Genomic DNA, 24796 nt, shown 5'->3' on the forward strand with positions numbered 1-24796 from the left:
AGGTCATATTTAAGGCTTTTCACTTAATTTATTGATTGTCTAAGAGCTCATATAGGATCATATAAATGCATTCAGGAGCATATAGTTGCATATGGTGGAAATATATTTTGTCGTGGTGTTTTATTTTGTAAACGGCGTTGCGTTATGGGGAAGGTTTTTTTGTTTGATGATGTGCAGGATTTGGGAGAGCAAGGATAAGCAAAAAGGAATTGTCGTGACATGATGAGACTGCTGAGCAGAATACAAATGAAAATTCAGACGATATTTTAGAAGTGAAAAAGATGAAAGATGATATTTTCAAGAGCCAACTGTCATTCTCTTCACGTGCCCTCAATCGCCAGTAACCTAGGAGGAAACATTTGCCACCTGGGTTGGCTGACTCTGTCGGGACTATGCCCAACTGCAATCTTCCCAAGAAGGGACCATACCCAGCTGCCCTGGAGGGGACCACTGCCACAACTGCTCACCCCCTTACGCGAAAGGAACCTGATCTAGGTATCCTAGGAATTTTAACAAAAATTCCTAGGTTTATTCCCCCCCTATAAATAGAAGATGAAGCCACCAAAATAAAAGAGACTTTACAAACACCGGCTTGAGCTTAATTTTAGAGAGAAAAAGGTCTCTCCTTTTTTTTCAATCGTATTTGCCGTGGCATTCCTCCATTAACAAGCTAGAGGGAGTGGCGAGCTAGTCGTTCGAGGGGAGCTAGCGAGCTGGGGTAGTTTGTGGTAGTCGAGGGGAGCTCCGGCAGTGCATGTCGAAGGCTTTTCCTCCATCCCTTTGTTTTTTTCTCTCTTTTATCTTATTTGGGTTGTATGGAACAAATTAATTCATGCCTTGTCGCTTAGAATATTCAAACCCCACCATGAACTAGTCTTATTTGGTGGGAGTTCCTTATGGATATTTAAGTATTATTTTAATGGATGGTTATTTTTGTAAGTTGTTATTTTTTTGTTTATGATGTTGAATGCCTTAAGGTTGCAGGAGCTATGGGAGTAGTCATTCCTTAGGAGATTGCTTGGTGTTCGAGAGAAACTAGGGATGATCCACATAAGCAAGAGGTTCTAGATAGTAACTAGGCCTAATCCAACCTTAAACATAAGGTTAGGATTTCAATCGACTAAAAGGAGTAGTGCTCAGTCGAGAGGTTAGATGCTACTGTTGCCGCTAAGTGGTATTGCCATGACATATTCTATTATCTAAACCAATAGGATCCCTTCACTTGCTAATGCCAATAGGTTTTGCCATAACATCTTGAACCTTTCGAGTCCTTGACTAGAGATAGCATAGGGATCCCTTAGAAAACTATGTCGGGCAAATAAGGCATATAAGTAAGACCATCCTGAGAAGTAGACTTAAATTTCCTAAGTGACTCCTATCATTCATTCTCATAGTAGCTTGTTGTGTGAGGAGTATAAAGTCATTTTAATCAAATCTAGTGTTTACATTTAGTTTTGCCTCTATATTTTCAATAGATTACACTACACTCAAGTTAATTTTGCCAAGACATTTCCATCCACTTTACGACGACATTTCCATTTCCTACCATATTCCATTACACCATTATTCCATTCCCACCAACATCCATTTCATTTTGCCAGAACATTCTCATTTATAAATACCATCACTAACTATACTTAGGTGAAATAGTACATTGTTGTGATTGAGCTTATAAATTTCCTCCAATCCCTGTGGATACGATACTCACTCATCACTGTATTACTTATTCGATTGTGTATACTTGCACATATTTTCGCGACCATATTTAGTAGTCATAATTCGCGGACATGGCGATCGACGGTTTATGTCTGGTTATGATGTTTTTGTTGGTGATTATCTTGTTGTTTGGGCCTCAAAGAAGAAGAAGAGAATGTCTCGTTCAACCATGGAAGCTTAATATTGTAGTGTTGCAGAAGCTGCTGCTGAGGTAATGTGGATTAGTGCTTTATTGAATGATCTTGGTCTACAGTCGATGGATGGACCTATCATTTGGTGTGACAATACGAGTGCGATTGCTATGACTGCTAATTCGGTGTATCATTCAAAGTCAAAGCATGTTGATCTTGATATTCATTTTGTTAGGGAGAGGGTTGCAGCAGGCCAGCTTCGAGTGAGTTATGTGCCTACTGGATTTCAGGTTGCTGATGGCTTCAGTAAGCCCTTGGCAAATGCAGCATTTGAAGTATTTCAAGAGAAGGTTCATGTTCAACCATGTTAAAAGGATGAGAAGAAGAAAGAGATGAAAATATTAGTTAATAACGTTCACACTCATAATGCATTATGTGTGAGGTTTTAGTTACAAGCTACAGTGAGCTTTTTGTTACAATACAGTTCATGTTGTTATGCAAGTGGTTACAATCTGTTATGGTTGTTATCTAGGTGATTAGGGGCTATAAAAGGCTAATATACTTTATGTGTAATTTGAGCTCAATAATACACATTTTTCTTTTACTCTAAAGGTTGTTTGTTCATCAAGGTCTTGGCATAGTTGATTATTTGTGAAGCACAGACAGGGTAACCATAGTATGTGTAATATTATACAGTGATAACAACAAATATAAACGATTGAAAAATTACAGGTATAAAAGTGAAAATTCATCAATATAAAACATTAATAAAATAAGAATGCAATTATGCACAGGTCAAATGACTTAACTTCTAAACATAATTTCTCGTATTTTATATAAATAACAACTTGATTACAATTATTCACAACCAACAATCATGCTCATCTTTAGCAACTAAACATACATTATACATGTTAATATTATCTAGATGCACCATGTAAATATTTCCTATTCTATTACCAACAAGCATAATCATATTAGATGTAATGTCAATAATTTTGCAACCATTAGACTCAAATAAGACATTGTATCCCTTATCACAGAATTGATTAGTACTAAGAAGATTATGCTTTAACCCATTTACATATAAAACATTTTACATAAGAATGGAAGATTTGTTACCAATAGAACAAATTCCTTCAATGTGACCTTTTGAGTTGTCACCAAAGGTTACTACTCTTCTACTTTTAGCATTAAGCTCCAAGAACCAACTCTTATCACCGGTCATGTGTCTTGAGCATCCACTATCAAGGTACTATGAGTTTGAACTTTTGTTTTGTTCCTTGTAGCAATGCTCCTCCACCTACAAACATAGATTAAGTTTTGATTTTTGGTACCCAAATTCTTTTGGTCCATAGGCATTAGTTCCCAATAATCTAGTCCTCTTAGGTATCCATTTTTTAAGATATTCTTGTCTTTAGTAGTAATAAGTCCTTTAGGGACCCATATTCTTCTAACAACTTTCCCATTTGAGGTTCTTTGGGGACCTCTATGATTGTATGGTCTAAAGCTATTTCTAACATAGTTGGATTTAGAATTTTGTCCTTTTTCAAAACGATTTATTCCAACTTTGTTAAAAGAAGCTTTAAGATCATCAAGTTTCTTTTGATGATCATCATGAACCTTTGAAAGTAGGTTGTGCAAGTCATGATTTTTATTTTCAAACTCCTCTAGTTTGACTTGTATATCCTTGACCTTACTTTCAAGTTCATTGTTGGTTTTGGATAAGAGATCATTTTCATTTTAGTATACTGTCACAAGGGTATCGGTACTACTATATTCATTAGTATTGATATTGTACATAATCAGTACCATTTTAGTATACTGGAATTTCAAAAACAAAAGGTAGTATCGATACCACCACTAGGAGTATCGGTACCACTATACTAAGTAGTATCGATATTATATATAGTATCGATACCATTTAAGTATTCTTTTTTGATAGTATAGGTACTGCCTTAGTAATATTGGTACAACTTTATTGTTTTGGGCTTCAACATCGATATCTGTATCGATACTTCTTGAACAGTTTCGATACTGTTCTAGTAGTATCGATACTACTATGCTTAAAAATCATTTTTGACTCGATTAAAGTTTGAAACCCTTAGTAAAAATTATTTAAAAAATATTTCAGTATAGGAATCAATTTTTCAGTACAGTGGGAGTAAAATTGATCTTTCAACTTTAAAGAATAATTTATATATTCGAATGACTGAATCGAATATAATCTTAAAATTTGTAAAAACTATTTAACAATTTTTGGTATATCAAAATATCAAAGTGTTTTCAACACTAACCTTGATATTTAATATTTGCAAATTTCTTAGCTTTCGTATGTTAACGAGGAGATCAACTATTGCCAGCGCAATATTTTGAGGAGTCCTAGTTATGGTGTATCGTGACACTGTTATTACATTATGCGATCGTTGAGTAGCATGCCGTTGATAGAGTGATACAACAGTTTGCATCACATCAGTCGATTCCTAAGCAAATCGTTGATATGGACGCGTTCCATAGAATTGATACACGTGAGAAACATATCAAAAATTGGCCGGTGAAGCATGCTTACTACATCGAGCTATGGAATTAGCGTCAACCATCGGTCCCCCATATGTTACGACATTACACCGCTGGACCTAGATTTCGACCATTCTCCCTATCTCTGAAATTATAAAGAAAATGGGAAACCATATCTCATGACACTGCAAGAGAGGAGAGAATGAGAACATTATCAAGCCACATACACCAAGTCCAAGTCTAAGAAGAAAGCACCATCGTCATCGTCTTTCGCTTCAACATCTGTAGCTGAAGAGTACTATTATGTATCTCAGGCTAGTTTCGGTTTCTATCCTCCATATCATATACTTAAATCGAAACTCGGCCAACTTAGGTTGGAGGTTCATGGGATGCATCGCAATACACTCAAGCATCTTCGACAGAACATGAGATTGTGAGTGAGTGGGATCATATCCTATATGGTCAACAAAATAGCAACCAAGTCAAATCAGTTACGACAATGATGTCGTCAAATACCATAAGTCCATCATCGTATTTCAAAGGTGGATCTCAGAGTGTGTTAAGTACACCTCCTCAGCAAGATGAAGAAGAAGAAGACGACGATGACCTATGACCCCGGCGTACTCGACAAGTCATGCGCCATTATCATTCGACAACTCCTCGGCATTGTCAAGAACTTAGAAGATATAAATAAAATTTCTTTGTAGTTTTTCTGTAAACAATTTATTTTTTGATCATTTGTTTACTTTTTTTAATATAAATAAATTTATTTTTCTTTTAATTTTATTTTTTTAATTTTACTTTCCCATCGACCAACAACTACAAAAGACTAATTTTTTGAATTTGAAAGAATTTGTTATCTTGGCGTGACGAGTTCCTCTAAATTTTTTTAAATTTAAAATTTTAATTTTATATTATAATTTAAAAATAATTTTTTTTAATAGACTCATCACGTTAAGATGACGAGTCATATTAATGATAATAAAATAATTGCCCGCGTGGAACCCACTATACGAGGACCATTTAAAAGCAATATCCAACGAGGTGATGAGTTCCTTGTACAATGTAATATTTTCCGTATTTATTTATATAAATAACAACTTGATTGTAAAATAACTTATGAATTTACTCAAACTAGATTTATTATTCTTAATCAATGTCTATTAGTAGAAGTATAGTCATGTGCCAACGATCTCTGACCCGACGTATCCCGAATTTTTCATTTTTATTTTATTTCTTTAACAAGTGAGTTGTACCCCAAATATTTTGTGCATAATCAAAAGAAATATAGGCCACAAAAACTTTTCGTGCCTAATTTTTCTTTTCTATTATTTTTAACCACATGTGATTAAAACAAATAGTTAGGTATGATATTTTCTCTTCGAATTAATATTTCATTTCCCTGATCGAAAATGGATTTTCAAGCTCAAGACCACAATTCAACGATGGTAGACGAGCGTAATTTTGTGAATTTTGTACTGTATCTATTTTAATTGGGATATAGATGGGTATGAGTTTAGTGGTAGTGGGGGAGTGTGAATCTAAAAAGTCAAAACATCGTGAGTAGGTGATGGGTTTAAGACCTTACCCGCCCTGTATTTGCCTGCCCCAGAACAATCCACCCACTAATTACCCATCATATAAATTTTCTTAATAAGCACGAGTCGAGTAAAATTTTAACGACCTTAACGAGCAACGAGTCGAGTAACAAAATTTTTTAACAAGCATGAGTCGAGTACTGCCTAACTCACTATTGACTCACTCGTTTACACATAGGTGGATGTTGACTTAAAAATTTTATAATAGATAAGTGGTGGATACAAAAAAATATTAAATAAAAAAAAATGATATCTGCACCGTCCGGCTCATTTGTCAAGCCTACTACAGTTCTTGCTCAAGACACAATTTGGTTAAATAAAACGTGCTGAATCTACTGCTGCTGATGAAGTAAAATGACCTTCGTCGAAATTTAGGTTGAATGGTGTGCACACATCAGGGTTTGTTGCGGCAATAACAATGCTTTATTTATATATATATATATATATATTTCCTCGAAGCTCGGCTATATATTGATTAATGCGAGTTACCAATATGACGTACACATAGTTTTGACTAAGATGAAGCCTTAAAAGCGACATCTGCTGAATTTTCCTGGATATCGACCTTCTACAAAGAACCAGAAAAGTAGGGTTATTTGCATTAATAAACGCAAATGGGTATTTTATAAAAATATTACAATTATATTAAATTCCGAAAATAAAACGTGTAGCACGTTTTGGTCCAAAGAATGGCAGTGTATAAATTGCTCCAAGTTTGGAAATTTGAAGTTAGTAAAACAGAAAGCAAATGAACTCGAGTGAGTGAAGAACAAAGGCAAGGAAACATGGTACGAACACCTTGTTGTGATACGAGCGGACTGAGGAAAGGAACCTGGACGCCCGAGGAAGACAGGAAACTGATCGCCTATGTCACCCGATACGGCTGCTGGAATTGGCGACAACTCCCCAAGTACGCAGGTAAATATAAAGATCACGAAGAGTACAGATTCATGATAACGAAAGAATTGTTGTGGATAATGTTTTATGTACTGATCGTCGTGTGTTTTTCAGGTCTGCAAAGATGTGGGAAGAGTTGCCGGCTTCGATGGCTTAATTATTTAAGGCCCAACGTCAAAAGAGGGAATTACAGCATGGAAGAAGAAGAGACGATCATCAGATTACATGAGAAACTAGGCAACAGGTACTGTTTAAAATGCTTCAAACATTCATATACTGTGAAAATAACAAAGGGTTGTTTAATTAATAAAGAGAATTCACAAATATGCAGGTGGTCCGCCATTGCTGCACAGTTACCAGGTCGAACGGACAACGAGGTGAAGAACCATTGGCACACGAATCTCAAGAAACACTTCAAGGACAAGCCTTCGGAAGCTAAATATGACAGTAAAAAAGAATCAGCTGAAGTAAACAAGCGTGGTAAAAGTAAAGAGAAAGAAGAAACAAAGCTAAACGATCATAATCTTCCATTAATTCTTGAAAGCTCACCATCGTATTCGCCCCAAGAACCAGCTTCAAGCGATCAATCCTCCTCCATAAACAAATATAATACGGTTAAATCCACCAAAGACTCAGTTACAGATGATGATAACAGCAACAAGGCTTCGTTTCAAGCATACGAGGTAGATAGTGGAAGTTTCTGGTCGGAACCGTTTTTCTGGGAAAATTCTAATATGATTACCAGTACTACTTTGGATTCTTCTGGCTATGAATTTGCTGAGTTTCCGTTTCTTAATGGAGAAATGGATTTCTATGATCAGCTGGATGGCTTCTACTTCTAATTAAACCGATCAAACCAGCTTTCTGGGTAATTTTAACTAGGAATGGCAATGGTCGGGTTCGGGGCGGGTTTTGCTCGTCCCGTCCCCGAACCCGAAATAAATCCCCGTCCCCGACCCCGATCCGATCTCCGACGGATTTTTTATCGGACGCCCCGTTGGAATTTTTTTTGCCCCGTCCCCGACCCGAAAAAATCCTGATACCTGACCCGACCCGACCTAAACTTAACCGGGTTTCGAATTTCCCCGTCGGGTCCGGGTTATACTGCCATCCCTAATTTTAGCTGAGTTATGATCTTCTTGATGAGGTTTATGAGGCTTAGAATCTAATCTCGGCCGTTTAATTCGTTGGAAAGTGATGTAATCTGTACGAGGCAAGGGTTTTTTAGGGTTTGAATCTACCCTTTCGAAACTGACATATGAAAAACCTAAAATTTTTACAAGTTAAAACATAAATAATGATCGACCATCAATGTAAATATTAGCTTGAAGAGTTTAAAGTCTTATGAGTATTAAATTTCTATTTATATGGATTTTTAGCTTGAAGGGTTTCTTACCACATGTGTTTAATCCGGTGAACTAGAAAAAAAATAAGGGTAAACTACAAGTTTAGTACCTAAATTATTATTTTTGTTTTGTTTTGATATATAAATTTTATTTTATTTCAAAACCATACTTAATGTTTAATTCAGATTTTAATTTGGCATCTCGTCATTAAAAAATTAACAGAACTACTGACATGTCAAATTTTTTTTATTTTTCAATGATGGTGTGACATAATCTTATGATGACACATTAAGATTTTAAAGGCGGAATACCAAAATGAAATCTAAACTAAACGTTAGGTGGGATTTCAAGGATAGGCGCAAGATTTTATGTTAGAGATGAGAGCTTCTAAAATTTTAAGAAGTGATGAATTTATAAAATTCCGAGGGGAACAAATTTTTAATAGAAAATACATAAAAAAAATTTAAAATATATGTAATTTCAAATTTTGAGGGGTAACTACCCCATCCGTCCTTGTATGGTTTTAAAATAAAATAAAATTTACCCAATATAATATTAGCCTTTGAAGAGTTGAAAGTCTTATGAATATTGAATTTTAGTTTTCATTTTGTATAAAAATTACTTTTTGACTATTCATTGATTTTACATATATGAATTTTATTTAATATATTTAAATAATAAGTTTAATTACGTTTTATAATGAATATTTTTCAAATAAAAATCTTAATAATTAATTCATCAATTCGAATCACAATAGCTGTTGCATCATCTAGAAAAATAAACAAAAGAAAAAGGTCATGAATGGGGACAGGCATGAGTCTTAAATATTAATGATGCATGCATGAGCTTGCAAATATACAAGAGATTAGGGAGAATCTATTATATATATAAGAGAAAATCGCCTCAGTGACCAAAAATGCCTTATAATATACGATTTTAACCAACTTTTTTTTGATTTGCCAAAATGACCAACAAAATCGCAACGCGATATCAAAACCGCAACGCGATTTAGAAAAGCGCAACGTTGAAAAGAAAATCGCAACGCGATCTTCCAAGAATCGCAATGCGATTCATAAAATCGCAACGCGATCTTCCAAGAATCGCAACGCGATTCAGAAAATCGCAACGCGATTCAGAAAATCGCAACGCGATCTTCCAAGAATCGCAACGCGATTCAGAAAATCGCAACGCGATTCCAAGAATCGCAACGCGATTCCAAGAATCGCAACGCGATTCCAAGAATCGCAACGCGATTCCAAGAATCGCAACGCGATTAAGAAAATCGCAACGCGATTCCAAGAATCACAACGCGATTAAGAAAATCGCAACGCGATTCCAAGAATCGCAACGCGATCTTCCAAGAATCGCAACGCGATTCCAAGAATCGCAACGCGATCTTCCAAGAATCGCAACGCGATCTTCCAAGAATCGCAACGCGATTAAGAAAATCGCAACGCGATTCAGAAAATCGCAACGCGATTCAGAAAATCGCAACGCGATCTTCCAAGAATCGCAACGCGATTAAGAAAATCGCAACGCGATTCCAAGAATCGCAACGCGATTCAGAAAATGAGTAAATTCTTTCAAAAGTTGTTGCATTTGTTTCTTTCTTAAGAATTTTCTCTAAAAAGATAGTATCCGCGCGGACGTGTCGAAGACACGTACGACCACGACCACGACCACGACCACGACCCGACCCGACCCGAGACGAGACGGCGGCGGCGGCGGCGCGCGAGAGTCCCCCTTGTTCTCTTTCACTCAACAAGGAAATGGGAAATCCAAGCCTTAAATACACTTCCCAATAGTGTTTCCAATACTATGTGGGATTGAGCATTACTCAACACTTCAAAGAAAATATAGCAATTTTTGTAGTATTTTCCCACTTAATCCATATCTAAAAATATTAAAACATTTTATCAAGAGAATTAAAAGAGTTGTAGATATCTACATTTCAATTCAAACTTATACATATAGTTTTAATATGATAAAATGTTTTAATATTTTTAAATATGGATTAAGCGGGAAACATGCTACAAAAATTGCTATATTTTCTTTGAAGTGTTGAGTAATGCTCAATCCCACATAGTATTGGAAACACTATTGGGAAGTGTATTTAAGGCTTGGATTTCCCATTTCCTTGTTGAGTGAAAGAGAACAAGGGGGACTCTCGCGCGCCGCCGCCGCCGCCGTCTCGTCTCGTCTCGGGTCGGGTCGGGTCGTGTCGTGTCGTGTCGTGTCGTGGTCGTGGTCGTGGCCACAAGCATCCCCGCTGATCGAGTGCCGGACATGGGCAAGAGGCAGCTCATGAATCTGCTGCTGCTGGGGGCTATTTCACTCCCCACTGGCTTCATGTTGGTTCCTTACGCAGCCTTCTTTGTCCCTCCCGGGTAATTTAACTTCTTCTCATTTTCTCTCCTTGTTCAGTTTAAGCAATCTCATTCTCTCCATTCGATGACAGTGGTGGAGGCGCCGGTGGCGGTACGGTTGCCAAGGATGCCATCGGAAATGATATCATTGCTGCTGAATGGCTCGAGAATCATGGCCCTGGGGACCGAACCTTGAGTCAAGGATTGAAGGTAAATACAAGTGAAATGTTGTTTTAGATTGAGCACACATATATATTAACATATACGAAATGTAGATATAATCAGTAAAATAAGTAATTACTTGAGAAAGTTTTGAATTTTTAATATGGGTAAAGGATCCGCCATTGAATACATATGATGTAAATAGTATGTGATTTTTTCAGGGAGACCCGACCTACCTAGTGGTGGAGAAGGACAGAACTCTTGCAAACTATGGTATAAACGCCGTATGCACTCACCTTGGATGTGTTGTTCCATTCAATCAAGCTGAGAACAAGTTCATATGCCCCTGCCACGGATCTCAGTACAACGATCAAGGACGAGTCGTGCGAGGACCAGCCCCGCTGGTGAGCCGCGAACATACATATTTATATTTCGGTTATTTCGATTTTAGCATGATGATTGATGAGGTAGTAATAACCCGATTCTGTTGTGGTTGTTGGAACAGTCCTTGGCATTGGCTCATGCCAATGTGGAAGACGGGGGGAAGGTAGTCTTTACTCCATGGACCGAAACAGATTTCAGAACCGGCGATGCCCCGTGGTGGGCGTAAACATCCTCTGCTATCTGGCGGCAGTTTCCGGTATTCGATACTTATATTCAGCTAGTATGTTTTTCGCAACGTAGATAAACATGCTGTACCATAGAGTATATATCCATTTGTGTAATGCAGCTTGTAAGATGCCTTTTGATCAAATACAAAGATTAGACATGGCATAACGCTGATGTTCTTGTTATATTCAAAATTTGTTTATTATATGTTTTTGGGCTGATTAGCTTTATATTCTCACCACTTTAGATAAGAATGTCCTTAGATTAATGAATTATTTTTATAATTATCTTTTTTAATTCTTATTTTTTTTGTATTTTACTCAAAATTATAGATATAATAATATACAAATAGTTTAATTTAGTAAAATATTAATAAATTTGAGTATTTAAAATTATTTTATACTATTAATATTTAATATATTAATTATTTACAATTTTATGAGGTAAAAAATATGATTGCTTTTTTTATCAAAACGGCCGGATATTTTATTCAAAGCAAACGATGGGGTCCAGCTAGACCACACAAGCAGTACAATAAATGAAAAAAATAAAAGAAAAAGTGGTTCCTGAAAGCCTAAAAAACTAAAAAAAAAAGGAACCCATGAGCTTCCTCTTCTCTTTGTTTTCGCCCGTGCATGGACGAGAGTAAAGAAAAGGCCTGAAATCCCTAAATCCGGTAGTTCACTACTCACTCCCTGTCTAAATATTTTGGTGATAGCCCCGGTGAGAAGTCAAAGCAATTGATGGTGAATAGATCTTTTCGTTCTCTCAGTCATCTACCTGTCGAAATGGCTATGGTGGTTCTATCCCTCGTCTGTCCGTCGCTGCCTGGTTCGCCGCTCGATCTGGTAACACCTGTACCCAATATGTGTCCTCATTTCCTAGGTTTTTTTTCCATGGCTAAGATGTGTGCTGTTTTGTTCCCCCTCTCGGAGTGAATCTGAAAGTGCATGCTTCAAATTGCCTTGCAGGAAATTTTACTTCTGCTATGATTGTGCTTATTTCCGAACGATCTGATGATGACGATATTAGCTTCTCTGTTACCGATCTGGAATCTCCCTCTAAAATGACCCTTTGAAGCCCTAAATCGGCAGCTAATTGTAAAGCATGGTTAGCAGCTATTGCTTCCGCCGCGAAGCCGAAGGGACCCGCAAGGTTTTTCTTCTGCATGCTCCCATTTCAAAACCTTCATTATTTCTAGCTACCCTTAGCATATCATTCTGCGTCTCCGAAAAATAAAGGGTTGAAAGGGGATCAAAGGATCAGTCAACAAAGTCGATCACGTCTCCGAAGAACAAAACAGCAATCCACACAATGATTCTTTCACATTTAGAAACGGAAAAAGGGGATTAGGAGAAGGCATGTGAGGACAAGATCCCACTTTCTATTTTGATTCAAAGGCATTGAAGTTGCTTTGTATTTGTTTGACGATGAAGAAAGAAGAAGAATACTGATGACAGGGAAACTCGTTGAATATATGTACCTCTACATTGTTCTTGTCAGCATATTACCTAGTTTTCTATCTTCTTTTAGGTCTGATTTAGTAACTCTTGTGCTTTCATTTTCGTATGATGATTTCATGTATTTTCTGCTTATTAAATAAGTTTTGATCAGTTTCTTTCCTTTTCATAGGAACATCTAGTTTTACTAAAAATAGAAAATATTTTAAATTATTTATATTCAAAATTATAAATTAAATGTAAAAAAAATTAAAAAATCTAATCAAATAAACTTAAACAAAAGATAGATGTAATCAAATCTGACTGTATTTGTAAATGAAACATAGAAAATATTTTAAATTATTTATATTCAAAATTATAAATTAAATGTAAAAAAAAGTAAAAAATCTAATCAAATAAACTTGAACAAAAGATAGATGTAATCAAATCTGACTGTATTTGTAAATGAAACATAAAAGGGAATCAAATTATTGAAAAACTACCAACAAATCAAAGTCGAGCGGTATGAGAAAATAATTTAGGAATACAAATCATGTTTTCTAATCAAATTCGATGGTGCAAGACAGAAAAATTACCATAATAACAAATAAACGTCATTATAGTAACATATTTTTCTTTTATATTATCTTAATTTAATTTCGATTTAATCAAGTGAAGAATGAATTTATAATGAAATCATGGTTATATGATCACATATATAAAAGTTATATGATCTATAATTCTATATTTAAATATTTATGTTTGTGGTCGATTGAATTGAATTGTAATGTTGTTGGTTAAGAGGATATAAAAATAAATATTTAAACGTTTAATATCTTTTAGGGTGCGTTTGGTTCACAGAATGTAAGATTACCTTTGGAAATAGGATTACCGGAATGTAACATTACCTAACACATTACTGGGAATGTTACATTACTGTGTTTGGTTTGTTTGGCAAGAATGTAAGATTACAGTGTTTGGTTGAAGGAATAAAAAATTACTGGAATGTATATTTTACGAAATTGTCCTTGTTCTATATTTTTTAACAAATAAAATTCTAAATATTTAAATGAATATATTTATATAAAAATTCATCGAGAATATAATACTTTATTATTTTTAATATATATACTTTTTAATAAATTTTATATAAATTTTTTATAAAATTTAAAAGATAAATGGATAGAATAAAAGAGTAAATAAATCATGTATTATTTTAATTTTAATTAGTAATAAATTTTACATAATTTATCTAAAAATATATTAAAATTTTACATCAACATTCAACTAAATAAGCATATGAACATTTTAATAGATGAACCATTTTACTTCTACCAAAATGTAAAAAGATGACTTTATTATAAATGAATGCATTTACTTTTTAAATGTGTATATTTAAATTAAAATTTTATATATACAATTAAACAAAAAAAATTATATATATTATATAAAATTATAAATTAATATTTATGTATTTCTTTTGGTACATAATTAATATTTATGTATTACTTATGCATTTAACAAAATTAATGTGTAATTTTAATAATTATCCAAAAAAATTAAAACTTAATTCAAGTGATTCTAGATATCTTATCTTAATTTTCTTCTTCTGCCGCAATCAAGCCTTCAATATGGAAAAAGTTAAGGCCCTTATTTCTGGTAGCTTATGCATTGCTTTTCTTGTCTTATTATGAGGCTTGCCATCTAATTACTTGAAGATGTCAAAAGTACATAGAATTTGATCAACTTTACATACTACAAGTTAAAAACAACTCGTCCTACAATTTTCCATCAAATTCAGTTTTCTTTGTTTGGAGTCCAAAATGGCCCTTTCTTGCTACCCAAAGTCAAAATCCAGGGACTAACATCTCAACCTTGATATAACTCAAAACCAACACCCCAAGCACCAAGTAAACCTCCTTTTGAGTTGAAGCGGTTCTAGAATCTGAACTAAATGTTCAACTTTATAGGCTGATAGTCACAAAACAAAGACATTCCACTTTTCTCTCTTACCAAAATTTGTATTACAGGAAATGCTTAATGCATAAGTGATCTCGGAGGCACCTGTGTCTATTTCAGCAAAGTTTCACAGCATATAATCGTGACATGAACAATTATAAATTATTGTATCCTCTAAAATTCAAAAGATTTGGTTGAGCATCCATTCTTACAAGTTGTGCTACCCGTTCACGATCTATTCTCTTCTTTGTCGAAACATCATGAGTAATTTCAACACAATATGACCTGAAAAGCAACAAAAAGTGAAATAAGAACACAAAAGTAAATTGTATATACATTAAACAGTTGCATAAAACGCAATATGCATTAAATTACATGTTGTGCATCATCAAAAGTTCAAGTTCTCCAACATTGTGCACAATAAATTTCTTAAAGCCATTTGGGAGATAATTTCGTGTCTTCTTGTCTAAACCATAGCCAATGTTGGGCATCAAAGTGCATCCGTTAAATTTTCTTCTTACACAAGAATCAATACCCTTTGGTCTACGCCAGTTTGTCTGTAACAGTACATTCACAATAAGTCAAACAAGTTTCTCACTTAGAGTTTGCAAGCATGGAAAAAACTAAAAGGGTTACAAAAAGCGGATCAATGTGACCATGGTTTTAATAACAGAAAGCTTGTGTGAGAAAAAACAAACTGTGTCGCAAGACCTGTTCAAAATTTTATATGTGCCCTCAAAACGAAATGTCCAGCTATGAATATATAAGAACTGCACAGCAGATACCACGGGCAAACGACTGAGAGAAATCTCATCAAATATGTGAAGTTAATTGAAATTAAACACTGTGAGTCTAGTATAACCGATATATTTAACAAATGTTCAGTCTTTTTGCTGCAGAAAATGTCTACAATCTCAACTAAAAGATGGAGATTATTTTATATAATTATCACACAGAGATCAGGTCGATGATTCTTTTTCATCGTAGATTGCTTGGAAATGGAAGAAAAAGCAGGTACTCTAGCAATTAAATCAATTGACCAGAAATTTGAAAGAAAAAATGCAATAGGGATCATACAATAGTGCAAAAAAGAATACTCTATTTTAATAAGAATGGACCAGATTAGTTATCAATTGATATCACCATCTTCCATCTAGAGCTGAAAGTATAACTGGGTATCAAACAATAATCATCACATCCACTAGCAAAATGAAACGTTGAAAATAATCTCAACCATAATAAATGGATCAAATAGACGAATGATATTGACTCCACATCTTACAACTCAGTGTCAAAGATTTACTTCTCTGTGCACGTTAACTAAAATTCAAATCAAACTACACAAAAGGATGTTTTAGATCGAACTTTTGAAAGGAAGTAAAAGATGAATGGAAATAGAAGATTTTGAAGTTACCTTAACGGAGATTTTGCGGTCACTCTGGGGTCTCTTGAACTTCTTGAGTCTCTTCTTCACGATTTTCTTACTTAGAAGCGGCACCACCATCTCTCATTTTCCTTCTTCTTACCTTTACAATTACCAAAGACCAAAACAATTGTTTAAATTGCATAACTAACTTACGGAAAATCTTAAGAACTCCAGATAGTAAGAATGAAGGTGCCTATACTTATTGGGATATTAGGGTTTGGCTCGACCGCCTCACTCTAGAGTTGCTGCAGTTTATTTATGTGTGTAATCTGTGAGCTTTTCTCGCCAAATCGAAGAAGATGATTTTTTTTTCCTTCGTAGAAGCAAGCAAACGAGAGAAGGGGATTTTAGCCCATTAAACAAGGAAATAAAGAAATACCTAGGTGAGATGTGGGAATCATATTCCCCGTAATTCAGCCCCAAAAAACATTATTGGTATTGACCTTTTACCATCACTTGGGAATGTGACCCATCCAAATATGGGTATCTTTAACCTGGAAAAAAATATTACTGCTAGGAATCCAAAAATACATAAACCAAACAATAAGTTTTGAGGGAAGAGAAGTATGAATAATAAATGTATTATATTAAATTTTTTAAAAATTATGCATCTTTACTTTGATAGGTCAACAAGAGTCTCTAGGGATATCAATATTTTTTTTAAAAAATGAAAAATAGTTTATTCGGATAATGAAAAAAATAAACAAACCCACAATAAAAAAAATTGTACGAACCGATTGGTGTTCGTGGTAAAAGAACAATTATCGTTTCTTGAAATTCGGGTTCGAGCACTAAAAATGTTAGGGTGTCAGCGTTCAATATTAAGAGATTAAGAGTTATCTTATAATATATATTCACTTGTACTTATCCCAGATTAATAAAAAAAATTAAACAAACCAAAATTACAAAAATGATGGTGTGTTTTTACAAATCCAAACTCCAGAATTTAAGCTATAAATAATGTAAATGTATATACTTTACACAAAATCATTAATACTCAAATCCTCTGGAATTTCAAACTCCAGCAAATCATCGAATCTTTCTATCTCGTTGTATCCGTTGATAAATGTAGATGATAAATTCAAAGGAATCGGACTTGTTTCTGGCGTCAGCCTCACAGAATCAAAAGAAAAATTTTGACTGCCACCCATGGATTGAAAGTTTAGATTTTGATCAGACATAAACGGAGCCGTTGGATTACTATAAGCTGTCAAATTTTCCTGGAAAATGCTGCAGTTTGTCATCATATTAGATTCGTTTTGAATGGGAGCTTGATACTGAAACGGAGAATTGCAGAACTGGTTTTGCTGGAGATTTTGTAGCAGCATCTCTGAATTCAAAAGAGTTTGTGCATCTAATAAGTTCGACGGAGCGAGAAAAGATTGGTTGCACAAGGCGGAACTGATAATGGAAGAAAGGTCGAGCAGATCAAGGCGTTGCAAGTGTGTTACGGGATCGATCCCATTCCTCACAAGCCTTTTCCGGATACGAGTGTTCCAGTGATTCTTGATTTCGTTGTCGGTCCTCCCCGGCAACCGACCGGCAATCGCCGACCACCTGGTTTTGATATGAAAAAAAATGTGTCATGATCCAAGTTCATTACTCGATAACAAAGATAATAATACCGACCAAAGAAAACTGTGACCCTACTTGTTTCCTAAAACACTGTGTAGTTGAATAATAATCTCTTCTTCTTCAAACGAAAACCTCCCCCTCTTGATATCCGGTCTCAGGTAGTTCGTCCACCTCAGACGGCAGCTCTTCCCGCATCTTTGCAACCCTAAACAGTTCAAACAAAATCATTATTAAAGTCTAGAAGTCTCGGGTTTCGAACAGTTTCATCTATAGAATAAGCCCGTATTATCGACTATGAAAATATATTATCTTGTAATCAACGTAGCAAAGTTTATATGTATATAACGGGAGAAGTAATGTTTATATATGTAAATACCAGCATTCTTTGGGAGGTTTCGCCAGCTTCCGGCTCCATGAATCTGGATATAACTGCTAAGCTTCTGATCTTCCTCGGGAGTCCAGGGACCTTTCTTGAGGCCATTTTTATCACCGCAAGGTGTTTTCCCCATTGATTTTCCAGGGAAAAATAAGCTAAGAAAATGGATGAAGACGAAGGTGAAGTTTACGTGAAGGAGTGAGATGGCTCAAGTGTTCAAGATCAAAAGGCAACGATGACTTGCATATATATATATATATATATATATATATATATATATATATATATATACTTATATAGGGTCGAAGTCAATGGAATTTGGTACCGGCATTCTTAAATGTGTTTCTATACGTATTCCATTACAATTTACGTGTGTATAAATTATGCACATGTAATGAGGTGTAAATCAATTATGCCCTGATATGATAGTAGGTCCATAAATACTGCACTACAGTATTTAAAAGCAATTATCTAGGAACGTGGTAAACTCCTGATCTCTTATTAAACTTTGTAAAGAGGTGTAAATCAATTATGCCCTGATATGATAGTAGGTCCATAAATACTGCACTACAGTATTTAAAAGCAATTATCTAGGAACGTGGTAAACTCCTGATCTCTTATTAAACTTTAGATGTTTTAGATGGATGCAATTATTTTATAATCTATGAAATTTTTGAAGGATGGTACAAGAGTTAATGAAATATATCAAGTTTTTGCGATATATATTAGATTTTTGGACACACAAATTTAATGTATTTGTGCTCGGTAGTTTATTATTATTATTTTTTTAACATTTTATTGGATTGTTATTTCTCTCATATATTGAGATAAGTAAGACCGAGCCACAAAATGCTTCTCTCAATTGTGCTGTTTCACATAAAAGTCTTTGACATTTTGGTGGTAAGAATGTCCCCCCAATTTTTGAGCTAACCTAAGATGGGACTTGAATAAATTTCTTAACTTGTAAGAAGTTTTGACCCAAGTGTGAGTGGCTTGGGCTTGGATTGAGTCTAATTGGCCTTACGAAAATAGTAATCGAAGCTTGAAGGACCAAGGGAGTAAATTACCCAATTTTATTTCAAAAGGCTAAAAATCCATTAAGATGGGTGAATCACGTCTGAAGCATTTCTCGTATCTCTTTTTTACCATTCTCCTTGTCTTATTCTTCTTCCCTTTCAAAACCTCTTGACTTCCCTTACCATCTCAAGAAAATCTAGAAGCTTTATAACATTCCAGGCCCCATTCAACAACCTAAAGGTAAGAACTTCAATCCCCTTGTTCCAAGCTTCAATTCAAGCCCTCTTTTGTAAGATTTGGCCATGATATTCAAATTATAGATTTTGTGGGAGTTTAAGGGAATTGAAGATTTTGATCCGTTTTCAGAAATTTTTATCCCTAGGAAGTGTTCTTAAACCCTTCTTAACCTCTAAATTCAGTTAGTAACTCTTGTGCTTAATCCTTGTCTAGTGAGGGAAGTTGTAGAAAGCTTCAAGGATAGGGGAAAGGAGAAGCTATCTCTTGGTTGAGCCTTTGGGAGTTCTCAACAGCTTAGGACATCAGGTTACACACTTCTAACTCAACTTTACCACATGTAGATAATTAGGTGTGTTTTGGTAAGTTGCATGAGTTATGAAGCATATTTATAGTAGCTTGCATATTTTGATGTTTCAGCATGTTAAAAACCCTTTTATGATCCCTTTAATCATACATAAAACCTAAATAACAGTTGGGAACCTCAGTAGGGCCTTTGGACTAGAAAGATAAAGTTTGTGTGCCTAAAATAGGGCATTTTTAGGCACGAGTATCGATATTGAAAGAACAATACCGGTGATGTTCTTTAGCCAAGGTAAAAATAAGAAAGTTTTGGGAAAGGAGTATCGATACTCATTCAGAGAGTATCGATACTATAGGCCTGGTTTTGATACCCATAGGGTGGTATCGACACCGGGGGCCCAAATCAGATTCCAGTAGCATTTTTAGTATCAGTACTCAAAGGAGTATTGATACCCAATGCAGAGTATCGATACCCAATGTAGAGTATCGATACTCCCAATAGGGGTATCGATACTAAGGTATTTTTCAAAACATCGAACCTAATTTTGATATCGATACTCAGGACAATATCAATAACACAACACTCGAGTGTCGATACTCTGCCAGGAGTATCGATACTGCCTTTCCCCCATCGGTGTACAACAGTTAGCAGGTAATGAAAACAAAAGGTCGATATTGAAGATATTGATACTCAAGGTTCAATATCGATACTAAAGGGTTAATATCAATACCAACTGATAATTTTGGAAAGGCAATCCAATGGTTAAGGGATTAGTCTTGAGGGGGCCTAATAACATCAATATAACAACAAATAAAGCTACAAGTGAGAACAGAAAATAATATCAGAACAGTTAGAAACAGTAACAACTAGGATTATATAAAACTAGCCTTATTTGACACTCGGGAAACATACAGGACACCGATACTCTTTAGGAGAACACAACACTCAGTTGGATATCCTAGTAATGTCAAGGCACTTTAGTTGCTGACTAATTGCAGATTCCCCAAGACTTCATAGAGTAAGTTAACGGGTGTACATTTTTGAATCAGCTCCAGATTTCACCCAAATACCCAATGGTATTTTAGAAAAGCTAAAGGGGTGTGTGGGCTCTGAGATGTAGAACTTTCTACCGTACCATGATGCATACTACATCATTTTAGATCAGTGTTTCCATATCTTTATACCTATACCACTTGCATGCTCATCTAGTGAATGCATATAGTACATTACAATTATTATTGTGGTATTGAGCTTGTAAGATCAACATATAGAATGTGTTTTTATGCATAGGTTCTTAGGTGATCAGTTCGAGAGCATTATCGTCACCAAATATTCCTACAAAACTGAGGCACCAGAGTATGTCTTGATTTTTTTAAAGGGCATGTACTCTTGTAAACCATTTATATTTAAATGTTACTCTATTTTGGTTTTGAACTCATTGTACTTATTGTACATGATATGGAAGCTCCCCACATTTTGAAAACTTATTTACTATTTTTATTTTATTTTACCATGGATGGATTTTTATCAGATTTCTTACAGTCAGTTTTTAAAGAAAAAGTTTGGGTTAGCCACTTTGGTGGTCCCATGTGATGTTCTAATCCATCGGTCTTTGGGTTATACTGAAATAGGGTATTACATTTTATGTATCAGTACGTCAGGTTTAGTTGTTTCTAGGACCCGCATGTTAGTGTCAATCAACGTTTATACGTGTATATGCCTCTAAAGAATCGAGAGTACTATAATGATTGGAATGACAAAAATGGCCTCCTATTCTTTCTAATTTCAATGAAAACCTACGGTAGATGACACATCATATAGTCAGGATGGTAGAGAAGAGACTCATGCCTTACTAGTAATCAATATCGGTGATGAGTTTGTCTCGAATTCTAATCAGCTAAAGATACGTGTAGACGCGGGGTAGAGGAGGTGACCTTATTTAGAGACTTCATCTCTGTACTGAGGTTGATCGCTAGGTCTTACCTAGTGCCTCAATTGCACTACCTCCTCCATTAGTACCCTTATTCTAGCCAACAGTAGTACCCCAACAGTCCCTAGTAGATTGGTTTCGCAAATACAAAACCACTAAGTTTTTTAGTTTAGGGGATGGTGATCCAATAGTGGTGTATCAGTGGTTCAGAAATACACTTCGCACCCTCCGATAGTTGCACCTTACCCTAGAGGGTAATCTTGAGTGCGTCATCACCCTGCTCAAGGGTGACGTAATAGATTGGTGGAAGATGATTGAGATGGCGTTGGAGCCAGAGTGTTGAAATATGTTTTGATATAACAAATTTAAAGGCAAAATGGTTTTGGACTTGAATTGAATTTATTCAAAGTTTTCAAAAGGTTTCAAAAATAATTCAAAGTCCATTAAAATCGGATTTTAGCAAAAATGTTAAGAGGTACCGATACCCCCTTGAAGGAAAAAATTCCATAATGTAAAGGTACCGATACCCCCCACAGGGGTATTTATACCCCTTGGCTGTAATGAATAGTAACATCTAGTTAATTTGAATTTAATGAAGGAGTATCGATACCCTATGTAGGGGTACTGATACCCCCTATTATGAACAACCTTTTTATGCAGAAAAATCATCCCCTAACGGCTCCAAAACATCCCCAATGGCTATATACGACTTCAAACTCATTCCAAGCTATAAATACAAGCTAAGGACACTTGAACAAAATAGAGAACAACTATCCAAGCAATCAAACACAAGAGAAGAGTTTTTCATTCTTATTTCATCTTTCTCTTGTAAATATTTTGTTTTTGTGAGCTCAATCTTGTAAACACCCACCTTAGAGAGGTTTTCTTGTTTTCATTTTCCTTTCATTGTAAAGGGGTTTTGATTCTAGCTTAGCCCATGAAAAGCTAGGAGAAATGTTCTAGTTTATTACATAAAAACTAGGGAGTTGTAAAGGTTATCTATTTGTCCTATAAAAAGAAAGAACAAATTAGTGAATTTGTTGAAAAATCCTTGGTGATGAGCTAAGGTAGTGGATGTAGACTTGGTTGAGAAGTTGAACCACTATAAATCGTTGTGCAATTCTTTATCTTTCAATCTCCTTACTCCCTAAGCACAAAAACCATTCCGAACCCTCTTTGCAAACCATTCTAGTTGTCGATTCGAGCTTCCGAAAATCCCAGCAATTGGTATAATAGCCTAACTTGTTAGAAGGTTTAACCACCTTGAGACGATCTTAGAAGAAGCTCTACTAATTCCTGACATAACCGAGAAGATGACTTCCACCTCCGGCTCGTTCCACATGGAAAACTCCCTACCAACCGACAAACCTCCATACTTCAATGGAGTCAACTATCATCATTAGAAGAAATTAATGAAGGTATTCATCTAATCCAATGATCTTGATGCATGAGAGATAATCGAGAACGGATACTCTTCTCCAAAGAAGAATGAGAAGAAGATAAGTGACAAAGAACGGAAGAAAGCTCAAACTAATGCCAAGGCCATGCACATGTTGTTTTGTGCATTTGGTCCTGAAATCTATGAAGGAGTTTCTTCATGTTCAAGTGCGAAGGAGCTTTGGAATAAGCTCGAGGAAATCCATGGAAACAAGAAAGAAGAACCAATAAAAGTGGTGTCTCTAATAGCTCGTGAAGAGCTCAAGATATCTTCTAACTCAAATGAATTTAATTCATATACGTTTGATGAGTTACAAGATACTTTTAAGAGGTTATATTCAGAGTTTGAGACCATGAACTCCAAATATAAGAAAATGATTTCAAAATTTAAAATCGAAAACGATTTTCTTTTGAAAACAAAAATAGATTTTGAAAGCCAAAATGAAATTTTGAAAGAGGATTTAGAGCTTTCAAAAATAAAAATTGAAAGTTTTAAAAAAGAAAATTTTGATTAAAGTTAAGCTTGAATGCTTAATAAAAGAAAAAGAAATCATTTAAATAATTCATTTAGTTCAACAATGACAATATGCTCACATTGTCATTATCATGGTCATAAGGAACATGCTTGTCCTTTGAAGAAAGGAAAACGTTTTAAAATTAGGCAAGTATGGGTTCCGAAAGGAACAAGGGGCATTGAAACTAACATTCAAGGATCCAAAGCAATTTGGATACCAAAATCTACTTAAATGTCTCTTGTAGGTGTGTGAGTGCAATAGTGATGAAGATGATGATACTCAAATGCTCTAGCCACACATAAAAAGGAACGTATAACCTCTAAGCTTAATGTTTTTAATTTTAGTTATTTGGTTGCTCATTTAATTTTAAGCATGCATGTGTTTTGCTTTTTAAATGATTATACATTATTGTTTTAATCTCATGTATGTTAAAAAGGTTTTATGATGAACATTTTAAAGTTTTAATGATTTTTCAAAATTTTTAGTTTATCATAATAAAATTTTGGTCAAATTGGTTTTAAATGCAAATGATATCTCTCTAACAATTGATATCAACTTTTCAAATACTTTGATTTTACAAATTTTAAATTTTTGACCTAAATTTGAATGTTTATGCATGTGGTTTAAATGAAAATGATATCTCTAACAATTGATATCAAATTTTTTCAAATGCATAACATTTTTGGTAGTGTTCCACCCATACCTAGATTAGTTTGTGGTAGTGTTCATAGATGACATCCTAGTGTACTCTAAATCAGAAGATAAGCATGACCAACATCTCCGCATTGTCCTTCAAACACTCCGTGACAGACAATTGTATGCTATGTTTGGGAAATATGAGTTTTGGCTACCAGAGGATTCATTCTTGGATCATGTCATGTGAGTAGACAACATCTGAGTCGACCCTTAGAAAATTCAAGCCATAGTTGAGTGGGAGCCACCTAAGAATGTTTCAAACGTGCGTATGATAAATGCTTAATTTAGTTAATATTTTTCTTTTAAATTACTCCTTAATAATTGGTTTTTGTGGCTTAATTTTTCATTTTGATTCATTTTCTGTGCAGGATGTTAGATTATGGAAATTGCACAAAGAGGACATAATTCTGCAGTTTTTTTTATTTTTGGAATCAAAACTTGTTGGAATTCGTATTTGAATTAAACTCAAGTATAGGATAATATTTTAAACATTATATTTTATCTTTTTATTTTAGTTTAAATAGGTTTTAGTATTTTAATTAAGTT

General features: G+C 34.8%; 4 protein-coding genes across 4 annotated transcripts; 2 read left to right on the plus strand and 2 right to left on the minus strand.

Annotated features, from left to right (window-relative positions):
* The first annotated feature begins 6736 nt into the window (after window positions 1-6736).
* On the plus strand, window positions 6737-7724 carry LOC120142715 (transcription factor MYB4-like). Its single transcript, XM_039157228.1, has 3 exons — window positions 6737-6880; window positions 6974-7103; window positions 7191-7724. The coding sequence occupies exons 1-3, from the start codon at window positions 6748-6750 to the stop codon at window positions 7699-7701; spliced, it is 774 nt and encodes a 257-aa protein (XP_039013159.1). The 5' UTR covers window positions 6737-6747; the 3' UTR covers window positions 7702-7724.
* Window positions 7725-10443: 2719 nt separating this feature from the next.
* LOC120142870 (cytochrome b6-f complex iron-sulfur subunit, chloroplastic-like) lies at window positions 10444-11457 on the plus strand (the record flags this gene model as incomplete). The annotated part of the gene is made up of 4 exons (XM_039157348.1): window positions 10444-10592; window positions 10664-10781; window positions 10955-11137; window positions 11239-11457. Coding segments are annotated over 4 exons (555 nt in total), but the record flags the coding sequence as incomplete, so codon positions are not given.
* Window positions 11458-12242: 785 nt separating this feature from the next.
* LOC120142871 (60S ribosomal protein L32-2-like) lies at window positions 12243-16313 on the minus strand. The gene is made up of 4 exons (XM_039157349.1): window positions 16155-16313; window positions 15116-15297; window positions 14953-15025; window positions 12243-12506 (listed from the first exon to the last, which is right to left on the minus strand). Exons 1-4 carry the CDS (start codon window positions 16242-16244, stop codon window positions 12243-12245), a joined length of 609 nt encoding a protein of 202 aa, XP_039013280.1. The 5' UTR covers window positions 16245-16313.
* An 830-nt stretch (window positions 16314-17143) lies between these two features.
* On the minus strand, window positions 17144-18273 carry LOC120142872 (transcription factor MYB41-like). Its single transcript, XM_039157350.1, has 3 exons — window positions 18118-18273; window positions 17817-17946; window positions 17144-17723 (listed from the first exon to the last, which is right to left on the minus strand). The coding sequence occupies exons 1-3, from the start codon at window positions 18248-18250 to the stop codon at window positions 17144-17146; spliced, it is 843 nt and encodes a 280-aa protein (XP_039013281.1). The 5' UTR covers window positions 18251-18273.
* Between the last annotated feature and the right edge of the window lie 6523 nt (window positions 18274-24796).

The sequence above is a fragment of the Hibiscus syriacus genome, unplaced genomic scaffold (assembly GCF_006381635.1).
Source record: "Hibiscus syriacus cultivar Baekdansim isolate YM2019G1 unplaced genomic scaffold, ASM638163v2 tig00110831_pilon, whole genome shotgun sequence".
Classification (NCBI taxonomy): domain Eukaryota; kingdom Viridiplantae; phylum Streptophyta; class Magnoliopsida; order Malvales; family Malvaceae; genus Hibiscus; species Hibiscus syriacus.

What these genes read in the sequence shown, in the direction of transcription:
- LOC120142872 (XM_039157350.1), bottom strand. Translation starts at nt 18,250, where the DNA reads ATGGGGAAAACACCTTGCGGTGATAAAAATGGCCTCAAGAAAGGTCCC. An exon ending in AAACCTCCCAAAGAATGCTG is followed by an intron (nt 17,947 to 18,117) that starts GTATTTACATAT and finishes TGAACTGTTTAG; the next exon opens with GGTTGCAAAGATGCGGGAAG. An exon ending in CACAGTGTTTTAGGAAACAA is followed by an intron (nt 17,724 to 17,816) that starts GTAGGGTCACAG and finishes TATCAAAACCAG; the next exon opens with GTGGTCGGCGATTGCCGGTC.
- LOC120142715 (XM_039157228.1), top strand. Translation starts at nt 6,748, where the DNA reads ATGGTACGAACACCTTGTTGTGATACGAGCGGACTGAGGAAAGGAACC. An exon ending in ACAACTCCCCAAGTACGCAG is followed by an intron (nt 6,881 to 6,973) that starts GTAAATATAAAG and finishes TGTGTTTTTCAG; the next exon opens with GTCTGCAAAGATGTGGGAAG. An exon ending in CATGAGAAACTAGGCAACAG is followed by an intron (nt 7,104 to 7,190) that starts GTACTGTTTAAA and finishes ACAAATATGCAG; the next exon opens with GTGGTCCGCCATTGCTGCAC.
- LOC120142871 (XM_039157349.1), bottom strand. Translation starts at nt 16,244, where the DNA reads ATGGTGGTGCCGCTTCTAAGTAAGAAAATCGTGAAGAAGAGACTCAAG. An exon ending in ACCGCAAAATCTCCGTTAAG is followed by an intron (nt 15,298 to 16,154) that starts GTAACTTCAAAA and finishes GTACTGTTACAG; the next exon opens with ACAAACTGGCGTAGACCAAA. An exon ending in GTGAACGGGTAGCACAACTT is followed by an intron (nt 12,507 to 14,952) that starts GTAAGAATGGAT and finishes GGGAGCATGCAG; the next exon opens with AAGAAAAACCTTGCGGGTCC.